We start from the raw sequence: 22,862 nt of genomic DNA, 5'->3' as shown, positions 1-22,862 counted from the left end.
TGCACGCATCGACACGTCTTCATCACATCTTCCAACTGAATTTTCTCGAACAGCCGAACATGGTAGAACTCATCAGTGTATTCTGGGAACAACTTGGCCGCATCGAGTTCATTATTCATTTACTCAGTTTGCAAGGCTGCTGATGTTTACGCAGGCACGCACCATGTGCTCGTCTCAACATTACTCGAGCCGTTTTGCACGTGGCGGGATGGACGGAGGTTCACCCGCACCGCAACACGCATGGCTTCTCCAGGTTCTTGTCAGCGGCGGGATGAAGTATCTTCTCAACCACCAGAATGCTATCATCGTGGTTCTCCGGGACCGAACAGAGGAAAGGTGACCGAGTTCCTGGAGCGACCGACTTCGGCTTGCTACACAAAACAAATGACGTCGTTACCCTCTTCTGCTCCTGCCTCTTTTCCTTTGCTTTATCACCATCTGCACCTTCCAGAGCGCACTTCTTCTTGTCTGTTCCCTTCCATGTTACTCCACTGGTACCATTGTAGTGTCCTTCGTCCCATGTGGCAGCCACGAAAATCAGCTCAGAAAGACGGCAAGTGCTCCACTTAAACGGGTGGTTGAAACCCGGGGCTGCATAGGCATTCATGAATAAGTCCCCAAGATGTGAACCTTCATTTCCCAAAGGGGTGACAGAATGGGAAGTCACGATTCTGCCGGGCAGAAGCTGAGCTCCGAGTTCGGGTCCTGCCCATACGTATTAGAAAATCTCCCTTGCTCCTTCCTTCGCTCTCTTCTTTTTTTCCTCCTTCCACAAATTTTTACCAAGCGTTCTGCTTTGAGGGATCTTTTTCCATCTCACTTCAGGAAGCCACGTCGTTTTGACCATCGCGTCCATCACACTTTCCACCACACGAACAACAACAACAACAACAACAACAACAATAACAACACAGTTCTACAAGGCAGAATTATCCGACACTCTTACCAAAGCATTCATTATTCCTTCCATCTCGGACTGAATATTGATAGCGCGAGAAGCCTTACTGAGCAGCGTTACTTGTCACGGGCAACCACTGCACCCCTCACGACTCGCGACAGCCTAATATCACACTTTCTGCCTTGTCCTCCAAGCTCATCCATCGAGTTTGAGGTACTTCTTCTACCTTTCTCTCTTCTTTGGAGACCCATCCATCTTCTTCTTCTTTCTCCTTTTGATCTGTAGACGTTCTCCATCGTCCTTCTTCTCTCATATCACTCCGACATACTCACCAACACTACCGGTCGCCTCCAAACCACCGAGGCTTCAGCAAGATCACCACATCTCTGCTGGAAACAACAAAACATCCAACCCCGCACCACCTTGGTCTCCTAACGAACCAACTTTTGTTGACCGGAAAATTTTGCTTTTTGGTCTCTATCCAAAGCTATCTTCCTCTCGCCATTCCATTCTGCCATCGGTCGACTTCATCCTCTTCGGCATCTCCATCGTTGAGCTTGACTCGATCCGCCTCGTGATCACTCGAACCAACATTGAAATTTGGTTGTGAGGTAAGTCTTTTCTTCAGGTTCAGTCACTGTCACCCATTCGTGCTTCACTTGCTTCCCACGTGGGGTTCTCGAAACACCAACGACGACGACAACAACAACAACAACAACAACAAGTGCAAGTGCGCAGCGGGTACCCCTATATATTGCTTTGGTCTTCTTGGCTTGTCATCAGGCAACAAACGCACAGACACAAAAGGACATCACTGCACTTACAAGAAAAGGGGGAGTGGGTATTGGCAACACTTCACTCCCGGCATCTTAGGCACCAGACACCACAGACACAGAGGGCATAGAGGGAACACAGGGGAAGCCAGGTTTTGTCAAGACCAGGTTGTACTCCAGGGACGGATCTTGGAAGTGTGTGGCAGCACTTCATAACATATCTAGGCACATACACAAACGTCGGTGGTATCTAAAGAACTTGTTGATTTGGGTTGGCATCCAAGATGAACATCATCAACAAGAGACCTGTCCATCATCCTCGTCACGTCCGCAAGTTTCTCCACGTGCTTTGGGAGATTCAGGTGAACAACCGACCTCTCCCGGCGTACATGGTTCTCGCAGCAAAGCACCTCCTCCGCACCACCAGGCTTTGCAACCATGTCACCATTGTGATCGAGTCAAGCGACTACTTCAGACCACTCGGCACATATCTCGACTCCTGCCCCATCTTCCTCTTCTCACAGTTGGAGGCCCAACATCTAACACGAGGTCCTAGCGTTCGGATACCCACCCTACCAGTTCCGGCTCTTATCCTGCCGTATCTGCCAACTGGCGACGACGACGAAGTCGTTCTCTATCCGACACTGTTCAGCTGGCATTGTGCCGTAAGACACCGCACGTACCACGTGTTTGCGTTTATCCAAGTCAACATGTCTGCTCGAAAATACACCATCGACGAGCTCAAGGAGCTCCACCAGCCTTCCATCGGCAGTGCTGCGCTCAAGTTTTCCGGTAATCCTGAGGTTGGTAAGTACAGTCTTCGTTTCCATGGCCCCGCAATCTCTGAACTAACAAGGGGACCTCCAGGAGACATAATCCGAGGCTCAGGAAGCGAATCGTCCGATAACAAAGCGCATCCGGCCCACAAACCGAGACACTGGGACGACTCGTCGGTGGCTTCTGAGGAAGTCTTGTTCAAGGGCAACGCCAGCCGTCGCGCTCACCGTGAGGCAACTCGTGATCCTCACCTCGACAAGGCCCATCACACAGTCCGCGAGCCAAAGCGTGAAGCTACTGCTCACCGTCACATTGCCACTCAAATTGTCGAAGACCCTAACGCTTCAAACGAGGGCGACTGGGTGTACCGCGGCCGCAGCGACTCGGACGTCGCTTCAACTGAACCCATTTCAGCCCCCGGAGGGCAGGTGACCCAGGCTAACGAAGGTTTCAAGCGGTTCTACAAGGCCGTTGTGTCACCTACTCACGTCCGGGTTACTGCCGGAGGACGTATTGTTCCCAACACTCGCGGTCCGCCCTCGCCGACTGCCAAGCGTTCAAAGGAGAGCGGCCTCAATGAGAACCAGGGACTCTCGGACAAGACAGTTCAGTCCAATCCGTCGCTGGGCCAGATGCCCTTTACTCAGCCTTTTCCCGTCATTGCGCCATACTTCCCCGGCTGCCCTCCTGGCTTCCAAGCTATCCCCGCTGGCATACCGTTCATGTCCATGCCCTACGGTGCACAACTCCCCACTGGGTTCCAGTTCATGCCTCAGGCTTTCAACTCTGCCGGTATGGCCCAGATGCCCCAGCGCAACATGGCGCACAACAAAGACGTCAACAGTGCACAGCCTGCAGGCTCGCAGGCTCAAACTGCTTCCCTGGGTGACAAGAACGACAAGGTCAAGATCACTCCTCCCGAGTTCTTTGACCCGAGCAAGCCTTTCATGTTCAACGGCCAGTATTTCATGCCCACTACACCTGGTGCAACGGCCAACCAGACGGCTGTACCTTCCATGGTTGGCGTCCCTTCTGGCGTGACGGGTATGACTGGACATTTGATGCAGCAATTTCCCGGCAGACCTGGTAGCGTCATGGGCGCCTTCTCAATGCCCAACCAGGCAGTTCAAGGCTCAACTGGTGCTTCTGGCATCAACTACCAAGGCTACTCGGTTGCCAACTACAAGCCGCCTCCCATTCCCCCGGTCATTTCTTCCATCAAGCCAAGTGACATCACCAAGAAGCAGATTGCTGGCTTCAAGCAGTCTCTCAAGTACCATGAGGATCAGCTTCAGTACAACCGTCACCAGATTGACGAGAAGGAGATGGAGGCAGCCATCCACAACTATCGCGATCTCATTCAACGTTTTGAGGTCAAGCTCAAGACCGAGCTCGAGTATGAGCAGTCGGTTCTTGGCCAATCCGAGCCCAAGGATAATGCCACTACCGGTTCTCAAACTCCCAAGGCTTCCAAGATTGCAAGCAAACCTGCTGTTACTGCCGACAAAAACCTCTCTCAGCCCATGTCATCTCTGACCGAAAGCCAGTTGAACTCCAAGTTCAATAACAAGGCTGCCAGTGAATACACTGAGGATGAGGATTCTCAGCCGGATTTGACCCAGCGCAACGACTATGGTGAGATCAGGATGAAGTTCGACCCAGAGGACTCCATGACTTTTGAAGAGTTCCAGAAGATGACTGCGAATCTGCCCCCCGCGGCCGCCGCGGCTCCTGCCTTTTACCCTGGCCGCTTTCGTTCGCTCTCCGAGCTAGAGAGGGCTAGGATGGAATCTGACAGACGCCTGTCTGGCATTCCGGTTGAGGACCCAATTCCGCCCCCTCCCATCGACTATGTGGAAGGTTCTGAGTCCCATTTTCTCGGCGTTCCCAGCCGCGAGAATCTGAGCTACTTTGGCAGCAAGTCAAGCACAACTGCCTCGAACTACGGCGTTCCTTACCTCCTCGGAGCCCTTCCCAAGAACGTTGATCCTCGCAGTGCCACCTCCGAGGATTATGTGTACAGCCGACCCTTGACCAATGATGAGATTCGTGCTCGCTGGCTTTTCCAAAACAACGCTCCCAAGGATGTCAGCAAGGGCCTCCCCAGATACGATGGCAAGCATTTTTACCCTGCTGCCTCCTCATCGGTTGCCGAGTCTACTGTCCCCGACAGCCCTCAGATGCGCTCACCTCGTTCTGGCGGTACTGTTAGGCCCGATGAGTACCGTCTCACCCGCTCGGATCCCTTCAATCCCAGCAACCCATTCCACAGGGCCGAGCCTGCTTCGACCTTGGGCGACGAGGACGACTATGGTACTAAGGGCTATGATTCCAGGCTCTACAGTCAGTCCGACAATATCCAGCCTCACATTGAGGGATTCCACTCCCGTGAGCCGACTGCTACCTACGGGTCTCGCGAGAGCAGCCTTGATGCTCATTCCATGGCTCTTCAGGACCGTCAGGCAGAGAACGTGACTGGTGGTGCCAAACTCTGGCCGGATATGTTGAAGAAGAGCGGTACCAGCAGTGCCTTGTCCTCGGCCACTGCTACCGGTTGGTTGCCTCAGTACCAGACTTCCACGATGATGTCTTTCCCACCCAGCAACGATCGTCCGCACAGAGCTGCCCCTTCCCCGGACAATGATTGCAGTGATGGAGGCGCGCTGCTCACTCCCATTCCTGAGAAGCGTGGAGAGAACCGCCCCCTGCAGCATGTCAGCTCTTTGGACGATCAGTTCAAGAACATCACCATCGAGGCTTCTGATCGCCGCAACGTGAACAAGATTCCTGCTCCCTTCAACCTATAAGGAGGCGCGGAAGAACCCAGAAATGCCAGCCACATGGACAGTCATGGTTATGTATGCCATGGGTCAGAGGTCACTAATCTCAGTCTGCAAAAGCGGACAACACTAATCAAGACCTTATCTTACTGCGCCTGGCCGGAGAGTATGGATCATCGACACAAGAAATGGAAGCATCGACATATGGTTGGAAGCCTGATTCGAACACAAGAACAGGGCAAAAAGCCTTCTGCGAACACACAACTTCATTATTTCTTGTTTCATTATTGCACTACCCACATTAGTTTTATGGCTTTTATGATACGCGGCATAGGCTCTACAGATGAGCATGAGTTCCGCGCAGATCCACATTCATAGATGCGTTGTATCAGCATCTTAGTTGAGGGGAACAAAAAAAGAGAGATAGAGTATCGGGATATGACCGACAGATTACGAATTACCAGATCATGTAAAGTAGGGTTAGCATAGCACCGAACGATATTGTAGAACAAAAGCGTGGCCGATGCAGTGATTGTGTGATTGATTGTGATGGTGTCTGTTATTGTATACATGGCAGATACACAATGATGCAAGTCATGAATCGCGATCAGGCTCAGTTACGTCCCACAGAAAGATGCTGAATACCATAAGACGAAGGATGGATCTATGGTGAATTCATGAGAATGCAGATTATTCACTGATTGAGACTTAATCACAGGGTACATATGTCATTGCGAATGTTTTTGCATCTGGTATCTGAGCATGAATCCCAGAGTGTCCTCATAGCGTCTAGGAATAGTTGCAATATGTTGCTTTTGTCGATCCAAGCTGCTATCAACTAGTAGCAAATGGACCGATTCCAGGCACAAGGCTCACTCTCATTTCCAGACAAGCGCGAAGAGAAAGCTGCCTCAATATGTGAGGCTAATCTAAATTGTTCTACCAACTCGTAATAAAATTAGCTCCTCCTGGGCTTGGATGGAGGTAGTTTTTGTGATAAGCACCAGGATGAACGATTACCTATAGAAAAGCGAGAAGAACTCGGTAATGGCAATCATTTCGAGGATGCCAAGGTAGTTCTAGTGGACATGGTGGTCCTAGACGTAGAAATTTGTTATTGTGAAGACTGAGATAGGTAGATTGATCTGAGAGAGAGAGAGAGAGATCTGGGCCCGACATGGATCGATCTGGATGCTATGTATCATTAACGTGGAGTTTCAGTTACGCTGGGCCTGATACGGGCAGAAGATCTCTTTTATGAACATGACGGAGGGAGGGAGGAATAATAGCTGACCGAGAGAGAGGAGAGGATGAGAAGTAATAAGTAGAGATACCTATCATGTTCTGAGGTAGGTAGGAAAACACGGATTCAGATTCTCGGAACGTGGTATGGGTGATAATAAAAGGTAAAATGAACCTTTTCCCGTCTCCGAGCGAGCGAGGGAGAACTTTATATCAAATTCCAACATTGAAGGGGAGTTTTTTTTCACTGCTTGGGCTGTTGGAGAACGAGGTAAAGAAGAAGAAGAAGAAGAAGAAGAAGAAGAAGAAGAAGAAGAAGAAGAAGAAGAAGAAGAAGAAGAAGAAGAAGAAGAAGAAGAAGAAGAAGAAGAAGAAGAAGAAGAAGAAGAAGAAGAAGAAGAAGAAGAAGAAGAAGAAGAAGAAGAAGAAGAAGAAGAAGAAGAAGAAGAAGAATGAGAAATCAACATGCCGCTGAGCGGAGTGTGTAACTACCTAAGCACAGGTCCATTCATGCTGCCAGAGCCATAAATGATGAATAATTCTCTACAAAAGACAGAGAAAGAGGGAAAAAAAAGGAGACAAAGAGAAGAAAACAAGTTCCGGATGAATGAAGAAGATCAAGAGCACCAGAAGATCCCGAACCATAGGCCATGGAACTTGCCCGGACGGTATTGTCGCTAGAACGGAAATATCACTGAATGAAATGCTGACTCTGGAATCTGGACCTGATGAGAGAAGTAAGGGCGATTCGAGCCGATGCTACGCCGTGTTCTAATCTCCGAGAAACCAATATTCACAGGGAAAAATTAAAAGTCAGAAGGTTGTGAATATATCAACGAGAAAAATTTATTTTTGCCCACACATCCACACAACGCCGGGGAATATTCTATCATGAACCTTTAGATAACCCTCCCAATCACTCCGGCTCACACGCACAATGATATTGTTACAAACAGATGGCGAAACAAAACATGATGACAGATCATGTCTACCCATCAAAAAGGCTTTCCGATCCAAAAACAAACGCCGATTTTTGTTGTTATTTTTGCTCATTCCTCATCGACACTGAACTCCCCCGCTTACTTGCGGAAAGCAATATCAAAGGCAGGAATCAAAGTCTGCGCCAGCCAGAAAGAGAAAACAAGCTTGGGGCCCGTCATCAAGAGCTTGGGCACCAGACCCTTGAAGAAAGCACCGGCGCCCTCGTTCTTGGCCATGTTGGTCAAGATGCGGAAGCCCGACTCGGGGTTATCGAAGTTGCGGTTCTGGATACGGGTCTTGATGACGTCGAGGGGGGCCGAGACGACGAGCGAGGCAGAGGCACCAGCAATGGAAGCGACAAAGTTCTGGAACCACGTCGCCTTGTTGTAGTCGTTCAGACCAAAGAGGAACTCCTTGGCGAAGGCGGAACCGCCAAACAGCGCGAACGAGCCGGGCGCGTTGCGGGCGGCCGTCCAGCCCCAGCCGCGGTACAAGTTGCCGAAGCCTTCGTCCTTGACGATCTTGAAGACGCCACGGCCCTTGAAGGCCTCGGGGTTGGTCTGGCGCTTGATCTTGAGGACGTCGAGGGGAAGCAAAACGATCTCGCCAATGCCAATGAGCGAACCGGCCGTCGAGTGCATGATGGCCTTGCCCGTCTTCTTGCCAAAGGCGTTCTCAAAGTCCTTGCCGTAGTGGGTGCCGAGGTAGTCGCGAGCGACGGGCTGGCCGCCGTACTTGTAGATGCGCTGGAGAACCTTGTAGCCGGCGGCGTAGCCGAGACCGGGGAAGAGGGAGACGAATTTGCGACCGAAGGGGGCCTCGGCCTTGTTCTTGAAGATGACCTTGTTAAGCTCGGCGGTGTTGGAGATCTGGGCAGACGTAAGTCAGTACGAATGTTTTGCAAGTGGCCATCAAGGTGCTGCTTTAAGCAGTTAACAGGAAGAGGTAGGAAAGCTACGAACCTTGGTCTCGTTGGACATCAGACGCTTAGCGATGGTATCGACCTATTGTAGCCAGCAAGGTCAGTAGGGTGCTCATGATATTCGCAGTTCCTTGTCTGTGTCTTGTCCCTCTCTTTTCTCTCGTTCTTTTCCATTCGACGAGGACAGCTCCAGCCAGCTACCAATCCAGATCACCAATGCGGCAAACCAAAGCTGCTAGACCAGCCATTGGCCTGTTTCGGTAGCGGTAGCATGGCATGGAGCTTCGAGAGCTTCCAGAGCTTCCTTCCCTCTCGTCCGGACTTCTCTGGACAAAAGTGACTTCGAGAGGGACCGGTGACATCGACAGTGAGCAGTGGTATAGTGGTACCCGTGAAAACATACAGGATGGAAGATGGCCAACTCGGCGATACCAGCAGAGCCTACATCACATCCCAAGAAATCAGCAACATGTTTTCCCCAAACAGCGTGACAGAACAGACGTCATCGTCATTTGCAGACAGTAGAAAGACATACCGGATCCCAGCAACCTAGCCAGGTTGGACTCCTTCTCCGAACGACCAGCAGCAACGGGAGACATTTTGTCTTGTTTGTCTGTTTGTTGTGGTTGGGGTGTTCAAAGATTAAAAAAAAGACGGGATATATAACCGCTGTGTGAGGGGTTATAAGGAAATTAAAGCTGCAGCAGTGCGTGTGTGCGGGGAGGGAAACTGGACGGAAATGAATCACAAGCAGACCACAGTCAGAGAGAGAGAGAGAGAGAGAGAGAGAGAGAGAGAGAGAGAGAGGGAAGACGGGACGGGACGGGAACCGGAAGATATGAAAACACACGACACAGTACGGCGAGCAAGGTACCACCTCGGACGAGGAACGGGACGGAGACTGGACTGGACTGGACTGGACTGAGTGGGGGAACGGTTGGAGTCACTCAGGTAGCCCAGGTCCAGTAGGTCACTAGGATGATGCCTTTGGTTGACGGGGTCTCGAGTCGTCGGAACTCAACGACCGAAATTTTTTGAAACTTTTTTTTTTTCTCTCCTCCTCCGCGGCGTCCCCCAAGCGCAGCACCGCAAGCTGCGAAATTCTCGCGCTAACGAGCTCCGACAGCGGGATTTACGAGTGCAACCCTTGCCAAGCCAAGGCACGCTAGTATTGGTTCAGCCAATCCGGGGCTTATCGGACATTAGCGCCAGCCTTATCTGAACCACCTACAGTCCGAAGCTGCTTTGTTACATATGAAGCTTACAGTAGGTACACTACTAAAATATATCCCGACATTTTGAGCATCCGAAATATTGTATTCAAGACAAGATCACGCAGTCATTAGATATAATGCCTAGGGAAGTTGATCCAAAGTCCAGAGTTCAAAAGGGACACCGTGATTGCACATGTCATTCATCGTGTATCCTAGATGACTGAACTCATAATGATGACAATGCTTTTGTCCCTATGCTAAAAACGCTCAAAACATGACATTCTCGTCTTCACACAGTTAAAAGTCCTGTAAAAGAGCCAAGGTATCATCAATCCGCATCATCTCCGCCATCAGCAACCTCTCGTCCTTCAAGAACTTGGCAAACCTCGCGTACGACTCGTCACGCATCATATCCTTCTCTTTGCCCTTGACGTTTGTCCGCTTCGCCAGCGACAGCACGTCCTTGTCCTTTTGCCGCCGCACCTCCAGCACCTGCAGGCAATGCACCATGGTTGCGTAGCATTTGGCAATCAGGCTGCTGTACGCTTGCTCTGTGTCACAGTACCAGAGGAAGATGGACTTCTTGGGGTCGGCCTTGTTGTCGCGCGGCACTTCTTGCGTATGCGCGAACCCGACAAGACGCATTTCCAGCATCTTTTGCTGAAGGTCCACCTTGCGCATCAAGCTGAGAGACTGGAGCGCTTGCTCCCCTAGCTTGCCCTTGGTGCGGAGGATGCGTATCAACCTGAGGCCCTGGCGACCGCTGGTCTGCTCGATGATCGAGTCGAGTTCTGTCGCCCGGAGATTCTCCATTAGAGGCTTGAAGTCCACCGTCCACTCATCCTCTCCACAGTGACGCACAAAGCCCGGGTGGCCCTCGGCCAACAGCAGGAGATGTTGCCGCAGCTGCTCAGGTCGGCTCATCCTAGCGACCGGTGCGTCCCCATTTTCCTTCTTGGTGTCCATCTCTTCGTCGCTGTCGCTGTAATCACCATCCTCTTCGTCATCGTCGCTATCGTCTTGATTCATAAAGGGAATCTTGTCCTTGGGCGCAAAAGGAGTGAGTCTCTCCGCGGCTGATTTCGAAATGGACTTGCTCGGGATCTTGCCAATGCCGAGTGTGAGGTCGATCGAGGTCTTGACCTTATCAAGAATCTCGTTTGTTGTGACCGAGGGCGTCACCTTCTCTTCCGGCGTCAACGTGTCCATGAGCGGGTCTGATCTACAGCGTGAAATGTTTTTGGTTAATTGCTTAAGCAGTTGACCGTAAACGTATCCTGTCGTCTCTCCGAGGGTCTCGTTGACATATTGGACAAGGCGGCGGCTGCGTAGTTCTACTATGCACTTTTCGTAGTTGATGCGGATGACTTGTCGGGGCTGGAGGAAATGGCAAGTTAGCGACACCAATTGGACCCTTGTCCCATGGGAAATAACCTACGTCCAACGCCGGGTCCAAGTCCTCCTCTTCTTCCGGAGCCCCATTCGTCTCGTTGCCAACAGCCAGCTTCCTTCGCTTGCTTGCTCCTCCATTCTGAGCCAGTTTGCGCTTAAGAGTCTTGGACTCCTCGCGCACCTTGCGAAGGCCCTCAGCCACTCTTTGTTCAAACTCAACCTTGGCCTTGGTGCCCTTGATGCCGTTGGGAAAGTACACGTCCATGACCTCTCTGTGGACTTGCTTCTCAATCTCGTGGGCGCTCTGGAAGGTCTTGCTATGAATGACATCGATCAACTCGGCCTCAATGAGTCGGCAAAGCACCGAGTTGAGTTGCGCTTTGCTCTTGATCACGAGTTCGGGTTTCTTGTCGTTCAGCCATGCGTCATCGTTGTTGACCTCGTTGATCTTGGCCTGGTAGGCGGCCACCAAGTCGGAGATTCGGGTCTGTCCAAGGAGCAGGAGATTTTGCATGACGTCGCGGCCGGCGGGGCCGTAGCTGTTGTCCACCATTTCGAGGATCTTGCCGGTGCGCACGAGGTTGTAGGCATATTCGTGATTTACGGAGTATTCGGCCTCGCCCGAATTGGCGTCGACGGAGTAGAAGAGGAGGTTGTGTTGTTGGAGGACGCAAAGACCATTTTTGACTTGGCGGGCGCTGAGTTTGGAGAACTGGCTGATGAGGCGGACCGAGAGCTTTCCTCGTTGGAAAAGAGTCGCATAGACTCTCTATGGAAAGTGTCAGTATCGATGTGCCTAATCGGGATCGGCATTGGCGGTGGTGGTGGTGTTAGTGAAACCTACTGCGGGGAGTTGGCCGTAAAGCTCGTCAACAAGAAGAGTGCAGCACTCTGCCTTTTCTTTGATCTGTGGTAGTCATTGGTCAGAAGAGAACAACGAAGAGGAATGAAGGACGAGTACATACAACCGCCATGGTGGGCTATCAGATGGTGTTTGTTGCCGTTGGTGTCGGTGTTGTAGCAACCTAAAATTTGAAGAAGATGTGGCTCCTAGAGATCCTCTCACTATCTCTAGAGCTTCTGCGGTTACCGATATGATGGCATGGGAGATCTCCAGGGTTTGGTGGGGGAAGAAAAGAAGAAGAGGGTGGAGTAGCGAAATTATATATTAAGTTGACACAGAGAGTCAGTTTTGCATGGTGGGGGACTACCAGGTGCTGTTTCTAGTCTGTGAGAGACTATGCGCAAAGTAAATGCAATGCGCCTGCAACAGTTCGGTGGTGAATGTTCGACAGACCGCGGGGAAATCCGAATGACAAAATGCTCCAAATTATTTTTTTTTTGAGTCGCATGCGCGCGGCGGCGGCAGGGACTCTCCAGGTCCGCGCGTCAATCGCTATGGGCGCGCCAGACCGCGCTAGGTAGCCCCTGGGGTCCCGTCCACCCGTACGTTGTACCTTGTGTGCAGGAGCTAGAGGTACGTACCTCTACCTTTTGTTAATACATAGCCCAACCCACTTTTTCAGAGTTGCCCCGACGGCAATCCCAAGTCAGGTCCCGTTGAGTCGTGCAACGACATGAATAAATCCATCCGCCCGGCATGGAAACTGACTTATATACTTTTGAAGATGAAACAGCCTTGCCGTCTTGTCCTCACCGAACCCGGGTCCGGAAACTTCCATCTGATAAAAGAAGCTTGGAAGGGTCGTCCATCCGGCCTGTGATGGGCTTATATCTACAGGTAGTGTACATCCACATCTTGGCTTCCGTCGTCGTCTTCAGCGGATCGCGGGGCATTTGATTGCTGCTGGTTCGCGCCCAATGATGAGCTGTGTTTCACTGCTGACCACTGAGACCGCTGGGTGATGGCCTGTGCCAGCCCGTCGTGCGGCTCCCGACTCGTGCGTGGCCGGGTGTTCACGCCTTGGGAGCCTCAGCGCTGGGCGGGCCTGGCAGTGTTGTGCAGCTGGATGGTGGTCTGTGCCCGGGCTGGGCAGCTGCCGGTGCACGTGCAGCCCGGCAACTGGGGCGCTGGTGCCAGGGAATTTTCGGAGTCGGAATTGCTACACTAAGTATACTGAGAGACTACGTGAAGCTCAGTCCTCCAAGCAGTGCTCGCTGCGCAATCATCTAGAACCGTCAATTGGACGACATCGACCCCTCCAACCATGATCTCCCGATCGGCTCTCTCGAGGGGAAGCCAGCTGGCCCTTCGCCGCCCGGCCGCTGCGAAGACGGCCCAGCGCGGCTTTGCTGCTGCTGCTTCTCCCGCGGCGTCATACGAACCCACCACCATCGCCGGCGTCAAGGTTGCCTCGCGCGACGACTCCGGCCCGACCACCCGCCTCGCCGTCGTCGCAAAGGCCGGTACCCGTTACGAGCCCCTTCCCGGTCTGACCGTCGGTCTGGAGGAGTTTGCGTTCAAGGCAGGTCCCCGGTCCACCGCATCCGGAGAGAAGACGCCCATGAGCTAATAATTGGCACACCTTGGCGAGGTACACAGAACACCAACAAGAGAACCGCCCTCCGCATCACCCGCGAGTCCGAGCTCCTCGGCGGCCAATTGCAGGCCTACCACACCCGCGAGGCCGTCATCCTCCAGGCCTCCTTCCTCCGCGAGGACCTCCCCTACTTCACCGAGCTCCTTGCCGAGGTCATCTCTGAGACCAAGTACACCAGTGCGTGATAATACCTTCCCTCCCACGAAATCAAAAGATGGCTGTTGTTGACAGTTGTTGTTGTTGCCTTGCCGCCCCATAGCCCACGAGTTCCACGAGCTCGTCGAGAACTGCATCCACGAGAAGCAGGCCAAGCTCGACTCTGCCGCCATCGCCCTCGATGCCGCCCACAACGTCGCCTTCCACAGCGGCCTCGGTTCCCCCCTCTACCCTACCGTCGACACCCCTACCTCGTCCTACCTCAACGAGAATTCGGTCGCCGCCTTCGCCAACCTCGCCTACAACAAGGCCAACATCGCCGTTGTCGCCGATGGTGCCAGCCAGGCCGGTCTCGAGAAGTGGGTTGAGCCCTTCTTCAAGGGTGTTCCCGCCACCAGCTCCGGCAACCTGAACACTGCCGCCTCCAAGTACTTTGGTGGTGAGCAGCGCGTTGCCAAGAACGGCAAGAACGCCATCGTCATTGCCTTCCCCGGTGCTTCCCTTGGCGTCCCCCACCCCGAGACTTCCGTCCTCGTCGGTCTCCTCGGCGGTGTCTCCAACATCAAGTGGTCCCCCGGTTTCAGCCTCCTCGCCAAGGCCACCGCCGCCAACCCCGGCGCCGAGGCCTTTGCTCACAACTACGCCTACTCCGATGCTGGTCTCCTCGCCATCCAGATCTCCGGCAAGGGTGCCGCCGTCGGCAAGGTCGCCGTTGAGGCTGTCAAGGGTCTCAAGGCCATCGCTGCCGGTGGTGTCTCCAAGGAGGACCTCACCAAGGCTATCGCCAAGGCCAAGTTCAACCTCCTCTCCGCCAGCGAGGTTTCCGGCACTGGCCTCGTCCACGCCGGTGCCAACCTTCTTGCCGGTGGCAAGCCCATCCAGGTTGCCGAGACCCTCAAGGCTCTTGAGGGCGTTACCGCTGAGAAGCTCCAGGCTGTATGTGTGAACCTACAAGAAGTTGAAAAGAAAAACGATATGCTAACAAACATTCAACAGGCTGCCAAGAAGCTCCTTGAGGGCAAGGCTTCCGTTTCCGCCGTCGGTGACCTCCACGTCCTTCCCTATGCTGAGGATCTCGGTCTCAAGGTATAGACGTAGACTAGACTTTGGGGGCGCAGAGCGGGTTGTGCAATTCGTAGTTAATTGAAAGAGGAAATACCTAAACGCGAAACGAACCGAACCGATTGAAACTGGAAAGGCGTGGAATCCTTTTTTTGAGAAGACATCAGGGTTGGGAGACAAAAACCAAAACCGTGTACCAACAGCAAAAACCGGCCGGGATGAAGTGTGTTGTAGACCTTTCCGTTGTGAAGCGGGAGATGAAGAACGAACGGCTGGGGACCGACGACTTTTTGTGCATATACAAACCTCTAGACTTTTTATCATTCCTCGCCACTACTTCTCTAGCAGAGCTATAAAACACAAAATGCAGCAGGCATTATTTCTTTTGTTGACATTGGATACCTGTTATCAATGAGAGTGACATGTGAAGCTTAAGGGGTGAGATGAGATATACTAGTGAGTTTTACGGCTAAGATAAGTAGTTTGGAAGAGAAGAGAATGCTTGAGCTCATTTGAAAGTTTACAAATTGCGATATCACGCTCAATGGCAAACATCGACCACACAGGTCCCTTCAAAATAGGTATCAGGGGTTGATGTTTACTTTTGACCTTGTTAGGTAAGCTGCCGAGCTTGCCCTGGCGGCGGCGGGCGCCCGTAGCTCCTGTTTCGTCATGGCATGGAAGGAAGCTTGGGGCGGCGTCTCAGCTGGGGGAGTTGGGGTCACAACTGAAGGGGGAAAAAAAAAGGAGGGGCATCACGTGACACAACACGAAGCTTCGGGCAGCGGAGCTTCTCGGGTTCCCTGGTGGTCGGGCGGGTGGGTGTACCAGGGTGGGGACCAGTTTTGTCGAGTTGAGTGAATCGCGCGCAAGCAAGTACCGCAGCAAGCAGCAGACAGCAACAAGTCTTTCTTCGTTTCACCGTCAAGACAACACCCACCTCCCACCCCACAAATCTTCGCCCAACATGGTGTTCGCTTGGAAGGCCGCTGGCATTACGTGAGTATATTGTCTTTTCTTTTTTATCGGGCTTCGGTTTGGGACGGGGAGAGGCAGGACAAATGGAGCAGCGCGGTGGAAGTGTGGGAGGAAGCAGAGCAGAACTGCGTCGAAAGAGAGAGACGGAGGAGGAGGTGGATGGGATCGACGAGCCTGCCTGCCCACGAACGAGCTCGACAAAAGAGATTACAACGATTACATGCGCCGAAATCTGGGATTGTAATTGCCCCGCGATTGGAAATATGATCGATGGACGACAATCTACGGGCGACCTACGAAACGTGGAATGAAATAGACTGGGAGAGAAAGAGGAGGAGAACCCCCAGGTCATGGACAAAAGTCGGGTTCAGGGAAACATTGAGGGAGATAAAGGAAAGAGAAAATACACGACACACTGGATCGAGAAAAGCGCCGAATGTGGATGACACAGCGAGACGGGCACGAATGCGACAAAAACATTGGAAAGCGAGCATGCGATGCGCAACGGCGACCTCGAAGCAACAAAGCAGGCCAGCATTCACCCAGAGCTACGACAGACAAACACAATACAAGCACCAGATAGCGCACGGAATGGGAAACACACGAGGATCAAGAGCAGTGCAAGAGGAGGGACATAGCAGAGGAGACCGGACGAGAGAAAACAGTACTACAAGACAACGAAGGCTAACACGGTTCATAAAAATCACAGCTACAACCGCTACCTCGCGGTCGCCTCTCGTGCGCTCCGTCGCTCCCTCAAGGAGGATAAGAGAATCATTGCTGAGCGTCGTGGCGAGGCTGCCGAGGTCAAGTTCGCTAAGTGGTCGGTAAGTAATATTCTTTTGTCTCTTGACTTTCGGGGAACATTCAGACAAGAGGAGAAGAAAGAGGAGGGGGAAATGTCACGAGTGAGGAGACATGGAGAAAAAAAAAAATCCATGGAGAAGATGGATGCACACCGGTACTGGACGTAAACAACACGAAACAGACGCTAATCACACCCCCCACTTTCTCAAACTACAGAACGGCAAGCCTGGCGAGACCGTCAACCTCAGCTCCGCCAACGCCGCTGCCGCCGCCGAGAACGCCACCTCCGTTCCCTCTTCTTAAGCGGATCGACACACAAACACAACCAACACGCCGTGACGATGTGCTAGGATGGTGGTGTAGTGGTGGACCGGGAGATGAGAGAAATGGGGTCATATCGCGAATCGCTCCCGCATGGCACTCAAATCCTCACCTCCTGTTGAGTGTCATTAAGCCCGAAGACGTATGAGCTGTATCATCATTCATATTGGGGGAGCGAGGAAGAGAAACTCAATAGACGGTTTATTGGCATTCATGTATGGAGTGACTGTGACTGATGAGAAGTGAATTGGAGTGACATACGAATGAACTTGAAAAAAGTGTTAAAAAGGGTGTGAGGCTCATTGACAGAGGTAACAGGTCTGGAGGTCGTAGATGTTGCACAATGGATTCCTTTCCCTGAAGCACAGCGTCTCATTGCCTCTTTGGGCTGCACTGCATGATATGCAAAATACGGTAGGCTCCTATTCGATAAAAACCAGTCGAGTTGAAAGATTGTGTTCTTGAGAATAGAAAATGTGATCAATAAAGAATTGTTTGTCATTTTGGCAGCCTCATCAACCCATTGGCAAGGTATGTACCCAAAGGGGAGTCGTTAACATTCGGGCTCACGGACGCCACCATTCAGCGAAGAAGTCCAGCCAGGCACAGACTCAGGTTCCTCCCCTAACAGAACCAAACATCACCCGACTTCCTCCACTCACCTAACCACGAAAAAACAAATGTTCATCTCAAGTGCATACTAAGTAATTACAAGACCATGATTCCAGACGACCACCAAGCTGCAGTTCAAAGAGGTTTGTTTTTAGTCATGATTCCCCCAAAAAAATTCATTAATCCAACAACGGCACCACCACTACCACACCACGTTGGGCAACAACCCCGCTATAACATTGTAATGACATCTCACTGACCTCCTTGGTGCCACCACAATCAGAACTGCTCACTCTATCACTCGCAAACAACGACCGCAATTTTTTGTTCGAGGAGCGTCAGGCTCCCAGCATGTCTAATCCGGGGATCATCGCCACCAACATAACCAAAAAGTTTCTCTCTGCGTGTAAAAGTAGGTATCCATCTCTCTCCAGCTCCTGCCTCCACAGACTGAGATCTCATGATGATGCTAACCACTCGCTTCCCACCCACACAGCTTTGGAAACGGGTGAAATCGTGAAAGATGGCTATTTCACTCTGTTCGAGGCCGTCGGGGCTCTCGAGGTATGTGTTATCTTTCTGTATCCCTCACAGCTGCATGCACAGGGCACACACATGACTAACACCATCTCCAGATTGGTGATCCCAAGATGGACAGCGGCTGCTTAGCGCCCGGCGAAACTCTTGAGGAAACCTACGATGTGAATCGACAGCTATCGGCCCCGGAGGTCCTGGGTATCATTGACCAGCTGCTTTGTCTCGAAATGGCATGGCATTTGGGATATCCTCTTGCGCAAACTATCCTCACCAGCGTCTATATCGAAGCTCTGGTGGAACCGGCGCCGGCTACGTTGCAGGAGGCAGACTTTGTGAGGAATCGCAAGACGCCAAGGGATCCTATGACGACTGTTTTGAGGGCGTACTGTTTGGGACTGGTGAGGACTTGTGCGGATGTGTTGGAGACGATCAGGGATGAGCTTTATTACGAGGTGAGTACGGCTGGACGAAATGCTGTGAGTGAGGGCTGACATATATGACAGGAAGAGGATTTTGTCACCAACACCTACCGCCGCAACCTCATGGATCACATTGACCGGTATGAGATCAGGGATGAGATCTTATCAGCCAAACACACGCTCCATGAACTTAGGGCAGAGATCGGGACCGACATCACACAGGCACTTTCATTCCGCCTTGAGCTTAGGTCAGCCTTCCTTCGGGCTCTCGAACTCATAGAGGATCGCGGTAGCCCCGACTCTCTCCAGATACCCTGGTGTCAGATGCACAGCGTATGGGAAGCCATCCTCAAGCTCCCCGGTCTGGCAAAGGAGGTGCCCGAAGCATTCAGCACCAAGCTTCAGCGGAAATTGGCCAGTAGTATGCCTCCTCGGCCGATAGTAACGCTCAGCTTTGACGAAGCAGCGAAGCACTTCAAGAAGCTATGCAGCGACGCCATCGACGCCATCAAGATTCTGGATTATCACGACTCTCAGAGCCTTCTGAACTTCGTCTTCCACTACCAAGCCCAGAAACCTCAACCGCTGGTCTACATCCGCTGTCTTCTCCAAAACCTCCTGTTCAAAGACATGGTCCTCCTCGACCGGCTCAGCATCCGCCAAGTCATGGACGACGACCTCTCCATCGCGGTCATGCCCGCGCACGAGCTCCTGGACCCCAACAACGACCTCGTCGAAGCCCCCCACTCAGCCCGCTTCGCCATCGCCCACCAGATGGAACTCTTCCGCAAGCGCGCCGCCCAAGTCTACATCGACATTTTCCGCGTGCTATGCCAGAACCGGTGTCGCGTTCGCCGCATGCTCTGCCACTTGATTCAGGACTGGGAGCAGGTCCAGCTCGACGCCGAAGACATCGACCAGCTTCTGCAGATCCAAATCGACGAGAAGCCGCTAGCCTACCAGTCGCAGACCACGCTCACCACAGGTTCCGAACCAGGTTACTCCCTGCCTTTATCTTCGTGGGCATACCTCTACAAGCTTCGCTTAATGGAGTGGATAGTCCAGTTGGGCTTCGAGCTTGAGGTCTACGCTCCTGACGAGCTGGCAGGCATGTACTGGTATCTTTCCCACCTGGCCAAAACAAGAGCTCAGCATGTGGAACGCATCCAAGCGTTTACCAACCACCGGTTCAGCGAACTTCGCTCTTCCTCTTCTTCTACCTCTTCTACTTCCCCCTCTCCTTCCTCCTCGTCCAACCCGCCTCCTCCATCTTCCTACACGAAACCTCCCATCCCCGCCACCCCCTGGATCCCCCCAACCCAACCCTACCACCCCCCGCGCGGCTGGCCCGTTTCCATTTCCTCCTCCCTTTCTGACCCATCCTCCACCTCCGGGGCTGGTACTACCGGAACAACAACCTACCACTACTCCACAACCCCCGAAGCAGCCTTCACTCGCTCCCTCACCTATCTTAGATCCACAATCCTCGACGCAGCCATAACCTGGGAATTCGCAGACACCGTCTCGGTAATCTACACCATTCTCTCTCGGCTTTCCCTCGTAACTCCACCGCCCAGACCCTACGGCACAGATGAACAGCGGTACGAAGTGCGCATGAAGCCTTTTAAGGCGGTGAGTTTGCCGGAGGTACCTAGTTACCAGACGTGGAAGGGGCATGCTTTGGGGATTGGGACTGGTGGTGTCAATGCCGGTGGTAAAGCAGGGAAGAGAGAAGGAGAAGAAGGAGAAGGAAAAGAAGGAAAAGAAGGTGGAGAAGAGAGACAAGGAGAAGAAAAGGGAGAAAAAGAAGGAGAAGAAAAAACAAGTCATCTCTTAAAGTTCGCCCAGCAAGCAGTGGGACAAGCAAAGAAGGCCTTTGAGGTTTTGGAAGGCTTAGGAGAACGGGAGGCCTTCGCCGCCGGTGGTGGTGGTGGCGGTTTCTCTTCCTCTATACCTTCCTCTGCACCTCCCACAGCAACATCCGGATCAACAGCGACAGCAGTAGGGGGCGCAGGAAGTGGTAATACCAGGCAAGAAGAACCAGGAAAAGGAGGACACAAGCGATGGATGGAAAACGTAAGTCGGTATCGACGCAGTGTGGAAAAAGCAGAGAGGATCCTGAAAGAAGGAATCAAGAAGGCGGTGGAGATGGATGCAGAGGGAAGGACGACGGAGGAAATCAAGCAGGTGGTGAAGGTCAAGGTACCGAGGAGTGAGGAGGTGTGGGAGCAGGGCGGGCATTGGTGGTGGATTGTGCCTGATGTAGAGGTTGTCGAGTCAACTTGAGGAGTGGGTAGGTGGTGGTGGTGATGGTGGTGGTAACGAAAAGGAGATAGAATGGTTTGGGGTCACGGTGGTATAGGGAAGGTATGAGATAAACGATAGGCAAGGTGTGCATGTGGATGTTACACTAGACGAAGTGTGCGAACTGGATCGATATCAAGATTATTCTTCTTTACCTTACTATCTAACTTTAGAGACTGGTTAAAGCAAAGATGTGTAATCAAAAGGGAAATGGATGGAATACTCAATGCTAAAGTTTACAAGCTAAAGTTCATTCAAAGAAAAGACAATACAACGAAAGTAGTTTACATTCATCCCTCATAATCCAAACTCCCTAGCTAACTTGTTCTCCCGCTTGGACAACATTGCCCGCCTCTCATGCATTGTACAGGGTGTATCAAATCATCGTTCCTCGAGTCCTCATCGCTGACTTTTCCCGCTTTTCCCCGTCTTCTACTTCATCTTCTCCCCATTCATGTCTGGGTATCTGATACCTAGACGTTCTGTTGTTGTTGATCTGTTGTTGCTGTTGTTGTTGTTGTTGCTGCTGTTGTTTTGTTATATGACGATTGTTGCTAAGGTTATCTTGTCGTACCTTACAGCCACTCCTCATCGTCATCGTCATCGTCGTAGTCGTCCAAGACCAGCCGGTCGTTGTGGCCAAAAGTCTTGAGGAACAATTCGACGTCAAACTGATAGAGCAAAAAAGGAAAGCAGATGGCATCCCTCGCCCACTAAGCGTAGTATCTCGCGAGGTTCGGCATGGTGGCCACAACAGCCCTCTAAGCAAGGGCCTTGCGAGTGACGCGGCCCCGTAGCTTGACCGTCTGCTCGTAGAGCACGTCCTTGAAGGCGAAGAGGAAGGCAGCCGTGAGGACGGACTGGGTGACCTTGGGGCCGATGCCTATTACATCATTCACCGTTAGCAAGTTGCTCATCATGTTGGGAAACAAAAAACCAAGACAAAAGGGACACAGAGGTAAAGACATACCCTTGTACAACCCAGCATATCCCTCCTCTCTCACCACGCGATTAATCGCCTCCATCATGCCCTCCCTCTTCTGCGCGCCCGTGCCATCGCTAGCAGGCGCCACATGCATCTGGCTCTTGACCGTAATGTACGGATACGTCACGCTCGTCGCAAACAGCTTGCCCGCCGCACCCAAAAAGAAGGCCAGCGTGGCCGTCATCTTGCGTCGCTTTTCCACCGCGTTCTTCATCTGCTCAAACAGGGTGTACTGCAAAATGGGATTGATCACCAGCACCAGCGCCGGCACCACTCCGGCAAACAACGCTTGGGGCCCTTCGTTCTTCAGTAGCGCAAGTAATGTGCCGATTGTGCTAGGCTTCTTAGCTGGCGGTGCCCCCGGTAAGGCAGCGTTCTTCTCGTCATCATCAGCAGCAGCCGCTTTGCGCGTGGTCATGCGCGTGTTGACCACCCAGATGGGGTTCGTCAAGATGACGGTTGCCGAACCGGCGATGGCGCCGGCGATCATGGATTCCACCGTGGTTAGCTTCTTGGAGGCCCGGCCGGCTTTGACGGCGGCGGCCTCGAAAAAGGCGCGCGTCCATTCGTACCAGTAGTAGTAGACAAAGTTGGTGACGGAGATGCCGAAGAGGGCTGAAGAGAGACCAGAGTAGAGACCCGAGATGCCTTCGCGCGCGACAATCTTTTGGACGGCGGCCAGGAAGGTGGTGTCGGCGGAGCGCTTGGATTCGACTTGGGCGCGGGTGGAGAGGGTGATTAGGGGGTAGCTGTTGGTGGGTGTTTGTGTAAGCGTATGTCTTATAGTAGGGATAGATAGAGACAAAGGGATATGGATGCTCACGTCAAGGCCATGGACAGGATGCCACCACCGGCGCCGGCGAGGGCGTGGGCGACGTTGTCATTTTGGGGGACGACGGGCTTGGACTGCGACATGTTTAATAAACTGGTGATGATGATGATGTTGTTGCTGTTTGTTGTAGTTGTGATGTGTAAGAGAGGCGGCGGGGTTGTCGCGGAAACAAACGGGGAACGGCCAGAGTGTATCAAGTCAAGGCAAGGGGAAGAAAAAAGAGGCTATCGCCGTCTTCGAATTATTTGTATTGTGAAGAGGAGTAGGAAGAACTAGAAAACAACTGAAGCGAAGAGATGATACATCCTAATTAATGGCTACGGTAAATACCTAGTGGTCGGTTCAAGCAACTCTTTCCCTCTTTGAATG

At 52.4% G+C, this 22,862-nt stretch overlaps 8 protein-coding genes across 8 annotated transcripts; 5 read left to right on the top strand and 3 right to left on the bottom strand.

The window, feature by feature from the left end:
- Positions 1–1,955: 1,955 nt before the first annotated feature.
- On the top strand, positions 1,956–5,255 carry NEUTE1DRAFT_44547 (uncharacterized protein; the record flags this gene model as incomplete). The annotated part of the gene is made up of 1 exon (XM_009853296.1): positions 1,956–5,255. The coding sequence occupies one exon, from the start codon at positions 1,956–1,958 to the stop codon at positions 5,253–5,255; it is 3,300 nt and encodes a 1,099-aa protein (XP_009851598.1).
- A 1,384-nt stretch (positions 5,256–6,639) lies between these two features.
- NEUTE1DRAFT_111491 (uncharacterized protein) lies at positions 6,640–6,945 on the top strand (the record flags this gene model as incomplete). The annotated part of the gene is made up of 1 exon (XM_009854353.1): positions 6,640–6,945. One exon carries the CDS (start codon positions 6,640–6,642, stop codon positions 6,943–6,945), a length of 306 nt encoding a protein of 101 aa, XP_009852655.1.
- A 348-nt stretch (positions 6,946–7,293) lies between these two features.
- NEUTE1DRAFT_117596 (uncharacterized protein) lies at positions 7,294–9,128 on the bottom strand (the record flags this gene model as incomplete). The annotated part of the gene is made up of 4 exons (XM_009854352.1): positions 7,294–8,320; positions 8,414–8,455; positions 8,777–8,814; positions 8,909–9,128. The coding sequence occupies 4 exons, from the start codon at positions 8,970–8,972 to the stop codon at positions 7,550–7,552; spliced, it is 915 nt and encodes a 304-aa protein (XP_009852654.1).
- Positions 9,129–9,741: 613 nt separating this feature from the next.
- On the bottom strand, positions 9,742–12,207 carry NEUTE1DRAFT_130844 (uncharacterized protein; the record flags this gene model as incomplete). The annotated part of the gene is made up of 4 exons (XM_009854351.1): positions 9,742–10,964; positions 11,026–11,748; positions 11,824–11,886; positions 11,945–12,207. 4 exons carry the CDS (start codon positions 11,951–11,953, stop codon positions 9,885–9,887), a joined length of 1,875 nt encoding a protein of 624 aa, XP_009852653.1.
- An 860-nt stretch (positions 12,208–13,067) lies between these two features.
- On the top strand, positions 13,068–15,083 carry NEUTE1DRAFT_123473 (uncharacterized protein; the record flags this gene model as incomplete). Its single annotated transcript, XM_009854350.1, has 4 exons — positions 13,068–13,405; positions 13,483–13,657; positions 13,740–14,572; positions 14,633–15,083. 4 exons carry the CDS (start codon positions 13,148–13,150, stop codon positions 14,726–14,728), a joined length of 1,362 nt encoding a protein of 453 aa, XP_009852652.1.
- A 500-nt stretch (positions 15,084–15,583) lies between these two features.
- On the top strand, positions 15,584–17,164 carry NEUTE1DRAFT_95501 (uncharacterized protein; the record flags this gene model as incomplete). The annotated part of the gene is made up of 3 exons (XM_009854349.1): positions 15,584–15,697; positions 16,386–16,503; positions 16,700–17,164. 3 exons carry the CDS (start codon positions 15,666–15,668, stop codon positions 16,784–16,786), a joined length of 237 nt encoding a protein of 78 aa, XP_009852651.1.
- A 603-nt stretch (positions 17,165–17,767) lies between these two features.
- On the top strand, positions 17,768–20,918 carry NEUTE1DRAFT_123472 (uncharacterized protein; the record flags this gene model as incomplete). Its single annotated transcript, XM_009854348.1, has 4 exons — positions 17,768–17,828; positions 17,913–17,980; positions 18,052–18,405; positions 18,457–20,918. 4 exons carry the CDS (start codon positions 17,768–17,770, stop codon positions 20,656–20,658), a joined length of 2,685 nt encoding a protein of 894 aa, XP_009852650.1.
- On the bottom strand, positions 20,892–22,617 carry NEUTE1DRAFT_123470 (uncharacterized protein; the record flags this gene model as incomplete). The annotated part of the gene is made up of 3 exons (XM_009854347.1): positions 20,892–21,559; positions 21,647–22,410; positions 22,485–22,617. 3 exons carry the CDS (start codon positions 22,574–22,576, stop codon positions 21,438–21,440), a joined length of 978 nt encoding a protein of 325 aa, XP_009852649.1.
- Between the last annotated feature and the right edge of the window lie 245 nt (positions 22,618–22,862).

The sequence above is a fragment of the Neurospora tetrasperma genome (assembly GCF_000213175.1).
Source record: "Neurospora tetrasperma FGSC 2508 unplaced genomic scaffold NEUTE1scaffold_4, whole genome shotgun sequence".
Lineage (NCBI taxonomy): Eukaryota > Fungi > Ascomycota > Sordariomycetes > Sordariales > Sordariaceae > Neurospora > Neurospora tetrasperma.
This window is presented reverse-complemented; position numbering and strand designations above follow the sequence as displayed.